Below are 12,779 nucleotides of genomic sequence, written 5' to 3'. Positions count from 1 at the left end.
GAAACACAGCCCAGCATTTACCATTTATTTCTAACTAACAGCTCTTGTACCTGTTGAAAGGATTTGCAGTTCCTCGGGTATTAGAGACATCAGCAGTACTTGTCAAGAGCATTCACATCAAAACAATTTGCCTGTTACCCCCTGCCCTCAAAACTGGAGCAAGCATTCTGTGCTCTGAAAGTCTCAGATCCAATTCCCTCTTTTTTCCCCCTTTTTCCCTCCCCTCCAGCTCCCAGCAGAGTGGCTAGCAGAGAAAACAGAAATTGCTTCTTCTCACAGAGACCCGTTTTCCAGTTTTCTCACAAAACCCAAGCGCTGAAACAAAGCAAACGCCGCGTCCTGTTTAAGAGAGGAGGAAAACTTACCGTGGGCAGCACCTGGGATGGCACAGAGTCCAACAGGGAAAACAAGCAGGGAAAGCAGAGAAACCCCTGTCCTCTCCCTTCGATGCTGCTCAGCCCTCTGACAGTGGCTGGAGCGTGCCAGAGACTGACAAGTTCCCCATAAACACTGTTCCAGCAAAAAAAAAAAAAAACCAAAAAACCAAACCCCAACAATCTTACTTTCACTCCCTCCCCCTGTCAAAACTCACTGGAGTACTAAGAAATTCCCATCCAGGGAACAGTCAGCTGCAATCTGATGTTTATGGATGTAATAAAAGACTTTCAAAATGAAGATGTATGTTTTTATAACCCTAGGGTGCAGTAAAGATATATGACTAAGAGTGGCAGCTTGCCTCATCTTAAAGAGACAAAGATCCATTTCTCTGCCCTGCTCCTTTCTGAGGGGAAGACCTCTGGTAACCCTCAGTTCTGAAGAAAACAAGACACTGTTCTGACATAATTTAGTCTTGTTTGTCCCCTTCTTTGTAAAATAGGAGGGCCAGGTGTACTTTTGCTCCCTTCATTACCCTCTGCCTTACTTTTTTATATCTCTGGGCAGGGCTGAAGCTCCAGGTTCACACAGACACCTTTTCCCTCGGATTGCTTCCTTTGTTTTGCTGCAATTCCCTCTCTGAAAAGGAAATCCTGCTGCAAGCAGCACTGGCAGCAGCTCTGGGTGCTTTACTGAGGGTCCTGTTGCAGCAACCCCAAAAAAATTCCCCTTTCTTCTCCCCTCATTTCAAACGAGCAATATTTACAGATGCAGGTGCTCAGCAAGTCAGGTTTTTGCACAGCACCCTGGCTGTTTTGCAGCTGACAAATGACAGCCAGAACCCCCCAGAGGATGCTGCAGTGGTTAATGCTGGGCACAGCTGAGGCTCCCCCAGGCTGCCCAGGGCTCTGTGCCCTGCTGGGCACAGCCACTCCTGCTCTTTGCCCTATGGCCTCTGCCAAGCTCAGCAGGGAGCTTGGCCAGGACACGGTGGAGAGAGGAGCTGCTCTGCCTGGTGCCCAGCAGGTTCTGGGAGGAAGGCAGGCGTGGGGGAATTTGGCAGCAGCGTTTTTCCTGCGCCCCCGCCGCGGCCGGGGGGAGGCTGGCAGGGAGAGCCCGAATTCCCTGCCAGCCTGGCACCAGGGGCACGCTGAGCAGCTCAGGTCAGCTGTCCTGGCACAGATGGGTTATTACCCACTGGCAGGCACCCTCTGCCTCCACCACCCTGCTCACAGAACCTCTTCCTGTGCCCTCTCACCCTCTGGGATCACGGCCAGCGAGAGCCTCCATCCTCCCGCTCTGGTGGCTCCCTTTGCCACCCTGCCAGCCTCTGCCACCCTGCCAGGCTCTGACACCCTGCCAGCCTCAACAGGCTGTGGGCAGGGAGTCCCTGGGGCTGGGGGGGTGGCTTGGATTCCCCCTGGTTTTTCTGCTTTGGCCAAGCAAGGCTGGGAGGGCAGGGGCATCTCCCTTTCCTCGCCAGCATCAGGCTGGTGAATTCCTGCCCTGTTTCTCACAAATGCTTCTGCTTCTGGCTCAGGCTTCTGTCTGCATCTCACTTTCTGTGGTTTGCTCTGTTTTAATTCAGAGGAATTAAAATAACCCCACAAGCAGCCAGGTGGACAAAAGCCTTGGGAAGGGGTGAATTTTAAGCCCAAGACCACATCCATGAATCTGTCACATGGAGCCCCAGATTCATGTAATTCACAGCTCAGGTTAATTTGGGCTGTTGCATGCAAATTCCCCATCAGGTGAGCAATCCTAAAGGATTGGCCACATCCCAATGCATGGAGCAGCAGTGGGAGGAGGATTTTTCTCTCCCAGTCTCTGCCTCCTCAGTCTTGCCTGAGCTGAGAGCATGAGCAAGACTCCAAAAGGAGAAGAGAGAGATGCCAGAATAAGAAGATTTAGACAAAGTGGCAAGTTTCTGTCATTTTACCAATACCAAACCACACAAGATCTCAGGTACTGAATCATCCAGGGGGAAAATCATCCCAGTGCAGCCACTGCTGGGCTTTGCTGCCCTAACTCTGGAGCAGTAGGAAATTCCCTGAGAATGTTTTCCTGTCCTGTCAGGACCACTTTTGACTCCACAACAGCTCCTTTTCTCTGCACTATCAGAAACGCAGCAGATTTCAATTTTATCCCTCAAGAGGGTGCTGCTAATAGGGTTTGTTCATTTAATTGTCACCCCTGTCAAATCTAGAAGTGCCTGAACCCCACTAATTAGAGCAACAACACAGCCATCAATTTGTGAGTTGTGAGCCAGTTCCACCAGGGGGACACAGACCAGAGCCCTCCTGCTGGGGGTGGGAGAGGATGCTCATTCAATGGGCTTGGAAATTAAAATACCACAGAGAAAAGGGTTTGCCACAGGGGTTTTGATGCTCTGCATGGATAGCCATGAATCTTCTGCTCCAAGGCCATAGGAGGAGGGACAGGGTGTGATCCAGCAGCTTCACAGGCTCAGAGCCAGCCAGCTCAGGCCTCCCCTAACCCTAACCCTGATCCTGATCCTGACCCTGACCCTCACCCTAGTCCCAGCACTTGCAGACAGCTGACCCCTGGCACATCCATGGCTGCTGCATCCCACACTCTCTGGAATATTAATGCTTTCATTTCCAGCCCTCTCCCATGGCTGTGGCCAGGAAATGAAGAACTGTTCCTTAGCAGGACTCCAGTGGATATCTCCTCTGCTGGATAGCAGCCACTGCTTATGTTTTTCCTCCCTAAGGATTATATTTCCCAGTCCCACCTTTTACAGCCTCTGTTCCCTGTGTCATTCTCCTGCAGCTGCCTGGGAGACTGCTGGAAGAGGTGCATTACCTCCCACCACTGTGAAAATTGGGGTGACCCCCTTTTTGGATGAGCTGCTTTGGGAGGCAGAGTGATGCAGGCAGAGTTGTGTGAGAAGTGAAGAAAAGAACAGAGCTGGGTTGGTTTTTAATTTTTTTTCTTTTAATGAAAAGGAACAATTTCCCACTCTGTTTATTCTTCCTACTGTCAGCAAAATGTCAGGAATGCTTAAGATTAATGACAAGCCATGTGAAAGAGAAAAAGATACCAAGGAACATTAGTTCCATCACACTCAGCTCAACTTTCTTCCTCTTTCCACAGCAGACTCTGTCTTGTGTTTTGACAATCTATGGCCAGAATTTTTCTTGCCCTTTTCAGCTGGGATCTTTGGAAATCCTTGTTTTATGAAATGCAGGGAGTGAAGAGAGATCTTGCTGACACAGTGAGCTGTGCTCTGCACAAAGCAGAGCCATGTGCTGTCAGCTGGGGATGAAAAATGAGTGCCTTGGGAGAGTGTGAAAAGTCATCCACGCTCCTATAAAAATATACTGCTAGCTTCATGTTAGGGGAATAACAAAAATACATTCAAAAAGGAGTGTATTTTCTAGAAAGCCCCTCTCAATCAGCTTCCCAGCTGGTATAACTCAGTGGCATTCCCTGCTGGCCCCATTTCTCTGCCATGGGGCCGTTGGTTACTCACAGCAGCAGGGACACAGAGCCACGTGTGTCCCCACCTTTTCTCCTGTGATAATGCAAACTGGGTGCTCCCAGGCCAGGAGGGTGATGCTGCTGCTGCAGCAGCAGGGTTTGTCACAATAAGGAAGCACTTTGGCAGACAGCTCCTTCCCCTGTGCAGTCACACATGTCCCTGGCTGTGACTCCCTCCTCCTGGCAATCACCGGCACGGGATTTGTTTATGGCTTCTCACAAATCTCACTGTGGCTCTTCCCTGTTCCCTACCCTCTGTACTCTCTGTTCACCTTTGCTCCCTGCACAATCTCCCTGCTGTTGCCTCTGTGTCCTCCCCACATCCTCCTTTCCAGATGTTTCTGCCAAGGCAGATGCCTCAGGGAGCAGCCTCAGTCCCCTGTGCCTCCCCTTCTAGAAGGCACGGTGCTGTCAGACACTGTTTCCATCCATAATTCAGAACCCTAAGCCAGAAGATGAGGTAGGAGCACCAAAACATCATCTCTCCTGTCCCAACAAACTCACCCACTCCTGCACAGCACTTTTTCCAGCCCCAGGCTTTCTGTCTCACTCCTGTTCTGTGTTTCCAGGACAGTCACAGCCTCTTGCCCTTTGTCTCTCCTATCTTCCCCCTTGACTGCTCCAAGGAGTGTCCCCAGCTGAGGTCCCCTCTCCTGCTGCAGCCCTGCCAGCCTCTCCCTGTGGCTCCAGAGTGCCCTGATGTGAGTGGCAGGAGACTCTGCAGCTGCACAGATGAGAGAAACCACGAGCCAGATGCTCACAGGAATTGCCCCAAGCCAAAGTTCTGCTCCAGTGTGGTACTGAACAGCAAAGAGAAGTGGGAGAGGAGGCACTCCAGCCCTGCCTGGGGCTGGGGAATGTGCTCCAGATGTGTTCTTTCACCCAGGCCCTCTTTAATCTTGTCAGGTGAATTTAAATATTTATCACACTTAGTGCTACCATTGCCCACAACAGAAATTATGTTCTCTCCTCAGTCATTTGGAAATAACACGAGGTTCAAATGTTGTGCTCAGCTTTCCAGCAGAGGAATGGGCAGGTTTAACAAAACATTGGAGAACAGACTTTCATTTTTCTTGCCTGAAAAACCCCCTCTGCTCCATGCAAGGCTTTCCCCAGGGCATCAGGAGTGCTGAGTCAGACCAGAGCAAGGCAAAGCTCCCTGGACTCAGCCATTCACCTGATCCTCAAATTCATTGAAATTCAGGCACATTTTTTCAGCTTTCCTGCAGAACACTGATCAAACACTTCTTATTCTGCTGCAGCTACAACCATGCCACTGACATCTTCGGGTTTTTGCCTCATGGCCACATAATTTCCACATGCAAATGTTTGCAAATTCAGCTTTAGTAGATTCAGCTCAAAAGGGTCATTTTACCTGAAAGCTGCTCAGTCATAACTGGTATCACTTTGTATGGAGACCTGGAAGAGCCACAGAGGGTTGATGTTAGCAACACTCAAAATGCAGTTTGTATTGCACATCTGTGCTCCCTGAGAAGTACAAAGAACTATCTGAAGATATTCCAAGCTCTCTTAAAACCTGTGAGTTTGAGTAAGCAATGGGCATTTTTTCTGAACACACAACCCTCTGATTTACAGGGAATTTAGAAACAGAATTATTAGATTCTCTGATTTAGAAACAGAATCATTGAACCATAGAACTTGGGTTGGAAGGGACTTTAAAAATCCTCCAGTCCCAGCCCCTTGCCATGGCCAGGGACACCCTCCAGCATCCCAGGCTGCTCAGAGCCCTGTCCACCCTGGCTTTGGACACACCCAGGGGTGTGACAGCCACAACCTCTTTTTGCCCTGTGTTTGGGCACTGTCCTGTGCAGGAGCTCCCTCCCAGCTGCTGGGGCTGCACCACACAGTATCAATAAAGGCATTGAAAAGTCATCGTGAAATATGGGCCAAAGCCAGCCATGAAGAGACCTGAACTCATCACTCTTCACAGGCTTTGAGTTCGCTTTTCCAGTAATCTGCTGGTTGTGCCCTAGCAGAGCAATCAGGAGTGGGGGAACAACAGAGCTTTGACAGCAAACAGAGAGGGATGGGAACAGATGTTCTACACTGAACACCTAAAAGCAGTATTTTTTCCCTCTAAGACAATTACTCCTGCTTTAACAAGTAAAAGTTTTGTGAAAAACCAAAAATCTTCCCAAGCATCACTCGCGCTACAGGCCAGCACACATTCCTTCTGCCATCCCCTCCCTCTGCTCACCTCCCAGTGCACACAAAACCCTTCTGCAGGCAGCCCCTCCCTTGCCTTGGGGCTGAGCCTGTCCTGGAGGAGCAGGTGGCAGCAGGGCTCACCTCTCAGTGTTTGCAGGCATCGTGGGGTCAATGGACACCATGCAGTTGTCTGCTGTCAGAAGGGAGATGGTGGTGTTCCTGGAAAGCAAGTTCCAAAGAGGGTTATGTGGCCTGGAAATGCCAGCTGGAATTCTGTACTGCTGCATGGGATGCAGAGCCATCTTCCCTCCTGCAGATGCTTCTTTCCTCCTTGCTCCTGGCACCTCTGTTACCTCAGAGCAGAAAGAGTCAAAGCCCAGGGCAGAGCAGGCTTGATGCTTCAGCCATGTAAAATGTGAAGGGTGATAATTTTTGATCTCAGAGCAGACCTAGCTCCCTGCTAATTCATTTATTCTCTTGACTCACTGAATAATAATTTCTGTTAAAAAGATGTATTTTGTGATAGATTGACTCAGCAGCTACGTATTGACTCATACCATAGAAATGACTTTTGGTGCTATGAATGTCTTGAAGTTATTTAGTTACTCATTTACCAAAACAAACAAAACAAATATCTTGCTGAATATGGGGTCTTTTTCTTTTTTAATTACTGTGCTGAGGGTGATCTCATAGGCTCAGATGTAAACCTTGGAGGTTTACTTTGGCTCCAGGATCCTGGTTGAAATGCAATTTTCCTTTGAAAATCTTCTGATGAAAATAAAATACCAAATATGCAGTGAATGTGCATGATTAAAACTGCTGAACAAAGTTTCCTGGGTGATGGAGTGGAAGTCTTTGACATCACAGGAAAATGAGAGTTATTAACCTCTCTAATGTCAAATAGGAGGAAATAGAACAAACAGCAAAGGGCATTAATTCTGTTCAGCAGCTTATGCAAATTCAATTTTATCTTTCAATCCTCAGAGCTGGAGTCATGCAATAAAACCATGATTAGAAGACTGGCTTATTTTTCTCCTGCACTTTTCCTGTACAGTAAAGTTGTGTGTCCAGAGATAAAGACTTTGCCTTGTTGCTTCCAGCCTGTGCTGCTCCAGATCCTTATTGAGACAGAAGATTCCCCCTTCTGGAGGTGATTAAGGGATCTAGAGATGATTGAGGGGCTTCCCTCCCCTGCTCCACTGCCTGGAAGTGTTGGATGGATGGATGGATGGATGGATGGATGGATGGATGGATGGATGGATGGATGGACGGGTGGATGGATGATTGTGGTGGTCCCATTTGTGGGTTTCTCTGGGTCTGGATTGAAGGCACTTGAGATGGTGTTTCATGTTCACACTCAGGTGTTTATTATTTCTTATCAGTAAAACAGTCTCACTACTGGGAGTTCAGCAGCTTTTCATTAGAAGGCACAAAATGCCAACAATCTCTTGTTCCAAGGTCTTTTAAGACTGAACTATCCAATGAAGAACTGACACCTGGATTATTTTCCCTTTTACCCCAATAACTGATCCCAAAGAGCTGCAATGGGGACTTTTCCACCCAATTACAAAATGCCACCCAAACCTGTGGGGAAGGAGGAAGAAGAAGCATGAAGAAGAAACCCAGGACAGCACCCTGTGCCCTCCATCTTGCTTCCATCCACAACATACTAAAAATCCCAAAACCTCAATTTCTCACCAAGTGATGTACCCACACTGCTCTCTATAATCTATTTCACACTTTTGTGGATTCTGGTCTATCTTGAAGTTTAGGAAACTTTCTCCATGAATGAGGGTCAGAGTCAGTGCATCCCTGGGGGTCAGGGCACCCCAGGGCAGACAGAGGAATATTCCCAGTGGCCTGGGTTTCCAGAGATGATGGATGGATGGATGGATGGATGGATGGATGGATGGATGGATGGATGGATGGATGTTACACCATCCACCACATCCCAGTCTTTCCCACACACCCTCCTGTGACCCTGGACCCCTCTCAGCACTGAAGTTTCAGCTGGATACTGCTCTTGAGGTTGAAGGGAACAAATCCTATTTGGATTTTCCCTAAATGGAAAATCACAGCAGGAGGGATACAGGGACTTTGTGAGACAACATAAATTAGGAAATGTGTGGCCTGGGCAATGGATTTGGAGATATTTATGCTCTATAAAATGGTTCAGCTGGGGTGCTTTGTGTTTGACTATCCCATAGCTGGGATTAGATTTTAAAACACCCAAAGAGAAAGCTCATTACCTGGTGGCAATACTTCTTGTTAGCCCCAGTTTTTTCCCTAAAAATGAGGTTCTAAACAAGTGCCTGCATTTCACGCAATATGGGCAGAAATGTATCACAGAGATATAAGTGGTAGTTGTGCCCAACCTGTGTGTACTCAGGCCTGTTTTTCTTCAATTGCTTTTATTTTAGACTATTTCTCCTCTGTTCTACTCCATTCCACTCTGTTCCTCATGTGCAGCCAACACCGAGGTGGCTCAATTCCCTGCCTCCACATTTTCCAGCTCTTGATTGCCCCAGTTTCTTCTTCCAGCTGACTGCAACAAGAGACAAGCCTGAATAGCAGCTAAATAAATCATTTGGGGGCTGTCTTTAAATTGCTCCCAAAGGAAAGAAACAAAAGTGAAATGAATGTCACAAATGATAGACCCACCTCGGTAGCCCTGTTGCAATGCAGCAAAGGTCCATAATGTCTTTGGAATTGCAGTATTTACTGAAGATCACCTTCCAAAGGAAACAGCAGCAGAGGGAAAAACATGAAGAAAAAGAGAAAGGATGGTTAGTTCCCACAGAGATATGAATCCTGTTCAGGCATGCACTGGGCTGATTTTAAGGCACAGTCTGTGATTTCAATTATCTGGTTTGATTTGTGAGCTGGAATCTTTCTCTGCTCCTGTGTAATACCTGTGTCTTTGTCAATAAAACAAGCAAGCTCTGGAGACCTAAGTGCTTTGAGAAGTGGAACAGTAACCTGTGTGAGCTGAGAGCAGGGGCTTCCTCAAAATGCAGTGCTGCTGTGGGATGAAAACAACTGTAAATTAAAGAGTGTAAGAGCCTGGATTTAGGAAGAAAAAATGTCCAGATTTGGGCAGGCCCTGGGATGGTATAAAAGGGCACTGCTTTTTGGACCACACCAGCTTATACTAGGTTGAAAGTGAGCGGACCTTGTGCCAAAATTCCTACTGACTGTCAGATGTTCCTGTTGTTAGGTCAGAAGCCAGACCTGGAATTACAAAATTTGCCACTGTTACCTTCCCATCTCCCCAAACACTCTTCATCCTCCCACCCTTCCACACACACCAGGCAGTCCAAGTGCAGACAAGACTGAGCAGCACATGCCTGATCCCATTTTTCCATTCTTGCTATTCCTGTGCCTTCAGTGAAACAATCCCAGCCACAATTTTCCCCAAGACTCCTCTGTCCATCAGGACTTGTAGGTCATGGTCCTCCCAGCTTCTTCTGCAGTCAGAAAACACTTTAATGATACCATTACAGCACTTCCCATCAGTCTCACTACGCCCCAGTGCAATATTTAAACTCTGTAATCTAAAGCTTGTTAAATTACTTGCCCTGTATCTTATCATGGGTGAGTGGCAGGCCAGAAACAGAACCCAGGAGTCCTAATTTGATGTCTTGTTGGATTAAGAGACAGCGCACTGCCTCTGAAAGAAAAACACTCAAGAATTCAACAGCAGCACTCTGCATGAGGAGTGTCCTATTCCAATAAATGTGTGTTTGTAGGATGTCTGTCCTTGTGACTGAGGTCCCTGAGGTTGCTCCCAATCCAAACCCACATCTACTCTGTTAGGTGCACGTTGCACTATTGAATCTTCCAGTGCTCTAAACCAAAATCTGGTTCCTAGTGGATTTATTGGGGAAAAGAGCCATTGAAAAGGATCTCTGCTGCCAGTGAAAAAAAGCAAGTGTGGGTGGAATAAAAATAAATTGCAGACATGAGAATGAAGGATGGGGCTTGAATGCTTCTGCCAGTGTTGTGCCCCTTTCCTCAGAGCAACTCTGAGCTCCTCTCAGTGACTATGGTGGAGCTTTGAACTTGCCATGGAAATTAAATGCCTCATTGCAGCCAGACTCTCCTGAAAGCCAGGAACAGCAAACAGCGGGGCTGGTTTATCCAGTGGGGATGGTTTATCCAGTGGGAACGGTTTGTCTAGTGGGGGTGGTTTATCCAGTGAGGGTGGTTTATCCAGTGAGGATGGTTTATCCAGTGGGGATGGTTTATCCAGTGAGGATGGTTTATCCAGTGGGGATGGTTTATCCAGTGGGGATGGTTTGTTCAGTGGGGGTGGTTTATCCAGTGGGGATGGTTTATCCAGTGGGGGTGGTTTATCCAGTGGGGGTGGTTTATCCAATGGGGATGGTTTGTCTAGTGGGGGTGGTTTATCTAGCGGGGATGGTTTATCCAATGGGAATGGTTTGTCTAGTGGGGGTGGTTTATCCAGTGGGGGTGGTTTATCCAGTGGGAATGGTTTGTCTAGTGGGGGTGGTTTATCCAGTGGGAATGGTTTGTCTAGTGGGGGTGGTTTATCCAGTGGGGATGGTTTATCCAATGGGGATGGTTTGTCCAGAGGCTGCTGGTGTTGATGGGATGGCAGGGGGGAGCAGTGGTGTGGAGAGGGGCAGCTTCCCTGCCCCGCCCTGCAGCTCTCTCCTCTCACATCCCACAGGAAAAGAGCCCCAGAGCCTCTGGGCTCAGGATGCAGCAGCTCAAAGGCACTTGTGGAGATTGGCCTAATGGCAAAACTCAGGAGGAACAAGAAATTTGCATTTTGCAGATGATCAAGGACATCAAGGTCAAAGTTCTCCTCTCCCTGTGAGTGTCAGAAATGTGATTTTCCACCCCTCACAACCACCCCACATTCTCAGGCACAGTTTCTGTGGCCACCCACCACAGGCATGAGGGGTGTGCATGCCCACAGAGCAACCTGGAGGCTGGTGACCTAGGAAATAAGGAATGTGTCACCTGGGATGACAGCTGGGAGGAGACGGGGGGCTGCAGCCACCCTCCCAGACTGAGCAGGCCCTGTGTGTTCAGTGAGGACCACACTGGAAAAATTACAATCATCATCTAATTAAAGCCTCCTCTGAAAGGTGTAGGTGCCAGGAGGTAATTAAGCCTGCAGCTTCACCATGTCAGCCTTGACTTTCAGGTGCTTTAATTCCTAAATTGTCACAGCAATGGTTCCCCTGCTCCTCCAAGGTGCCCTTCAGGCTGCAGGGGAAGTCCCTCACCTGGAGGTGTCACAGGCTGCCAGCCAGAGCTCTGCCACTGGAAATGGGGGAGTTTTGGGAGACCCCAGGGTGTGCTCTGCTGCTAATGCCTGCTCAGGGATCAGGGCATGCCAGCCTGAAGTACCAGGACAGTCTGGACAGCACAGCAAGGCCTGGCTTGCCCTGGCGGTGCACAGACACTTCAGCAAAGCTCCAGCTTTCAGTTTTCACTGGTGGGGAGGAGCCTTCTCACTCCTGAGCAAAGCATCAGGGGTTTTGTGGCACAGAGGAGGATGGTGGTGGTCACTTCTAGGGGTGGCTGTGACCCACACCTACACTCACACCCACTTTCCCTGTGTTCTGCCCCAGAACAGTGAAATTACTCCAGGCAATATCTCCACAAAACCTTCATGTGGCATTCACATTCTCTGAAAAAGATCCCTTTGCCCAGGATTTTTCTCCTGGCAAGCTGAGAAGCCTCAGATAAAAGGAAAACAATTCTTATCTCATTCTCCTGTGTTTTGCTCATGTGAAATGTGTTTGGAGATTGTTTGCCCACAGATGATTGCCTGATTGGATTCTGGTGTGAGTTGTTTTGACTCATTGACCAATTGGGGCCAAGCTGTGTCAAGACTGGAGAGAGTCACGAGTTTTAATTATTATCTTTTTAGCATTCAGTAAGTATCCTTTCTATAATGTAATGTAATATAATATAATATAATATAATATAATATAATATAATATAATATAATATAATATAATATAATATAATATAATATAATATAATATAATATAATATAATATAATATAATATAATATAATATAATATAATATAATATAATATATTAGCCTTCTGAGAACATGGAGTCAGAGTCATCATTCCTGCCTTCTTTGGGACACTCCCTGCTGCTGGGGAAATGGGTGTGTCTCAAAAGTCAAGATTGACCCTTGGTTATTAAGGCACAGAAGCAATCAAAGCAATAAAACATAGCCAGTGGAGTTCACAGAGGGCTGAAATCCTGCTCCTAGCAGAAGCCAGCATCCTGGCAGAGTGATAGCTGCTGAAATTGACTGGCAGAATATTGGAGTACAACTGGTACAGGCAGTAACTGGGCAGATGATGTTAATTGTGGCTGAACAGAGGCCAAAGGCTTGTGATGTGCCAGGAGTGCTATTTCAGGTATTGAGGTTTCTTATTCTGGAAATCAATTATTATTGACCAGGACAGACAGGAGAGGAAAAGATAAAAAAAAATTATTAGGGAGCATTAAAGGTAAGAAAGTTGGCCTGACTCATAGAAAGCAGTAGGGGCTTTCAACACACTGAGGATGAATTTTAATGTTTCCTTTTACTCCATGGAGTAGTGAAAGAGTGGGAAGAGAAACAAAGGCTGTGATACTAGATCATGAGCCATCTTCATACATGCTTTTCAGTTTTCCATACTTGGCATTTTTACTTAGGTTTGCTAAAACTGGGTTTGTGAATCACCCACTG

At 47.5% G+C, this 12,779-nt stretch overlaps 1 protein-coding gene across 6 annotated transcripts in view; it reads right to left on the bottom strand.

Moving 5' to 3' along the window:
- Positions 1-12,779, bottom strand: part of PDE9A (phosphodiesterase 9A) — a 59,332-nt gene that overhangs the window by 34,681 nt on the left and 11,872 nt on the right. For 3 of the 6 annotated variants that reach the window (XR_011679667.1, XM_071430207.1, XM_071430206.1), the window contains exons 2-4: positions 8,710-8,780; positions 6,190-6,267; positions 5,255-5,298 (exon numbers count right to left, since the gene is read on the bottom strand). Coding sequence is in view for 3 of the 6 variants with exons in the window: in XM_071430207.1 (XP_071286308.1) it covers positions 5,255-5,298; positions 6,190-6,267; positions 8,710-8,780 (193 nt within the window). In the remaining 3 variants the exon portion in view is untranslated. Of the gene's footprint in view, positions 1-50; positions 341-365; positions 445-5,254; positions 5,299-6,189; positions 6,268-8,709; positions 8,781-12,779 lie in introns of those variants that run through there. The other 3 variants (XM_071430212.1, XM_071430210.1, XM_071430209.1) reach the window with 3 other exon arrangements.

The sequence above is a fragment of the Agelaius tricolor genome, unplaced genomic scaffold (genome assembly GCF_023055355.1).
Source record: "Agelaius tricolor isolate 1412-34295 unplaced genomic scaffold, bAgeTri1.0.p SCAF_7, whole genome shotgun sequence".
NCBI lineage: Eukaryota > Metazoa > Chordata > Aves > Passeriformes > Icteridae > Agelaius > Agelaius tricolor.
Note: the sequence above shows the minus strand (reverse complement) of the source record. Positions and strands in the feature narration are given on the sequence as shown.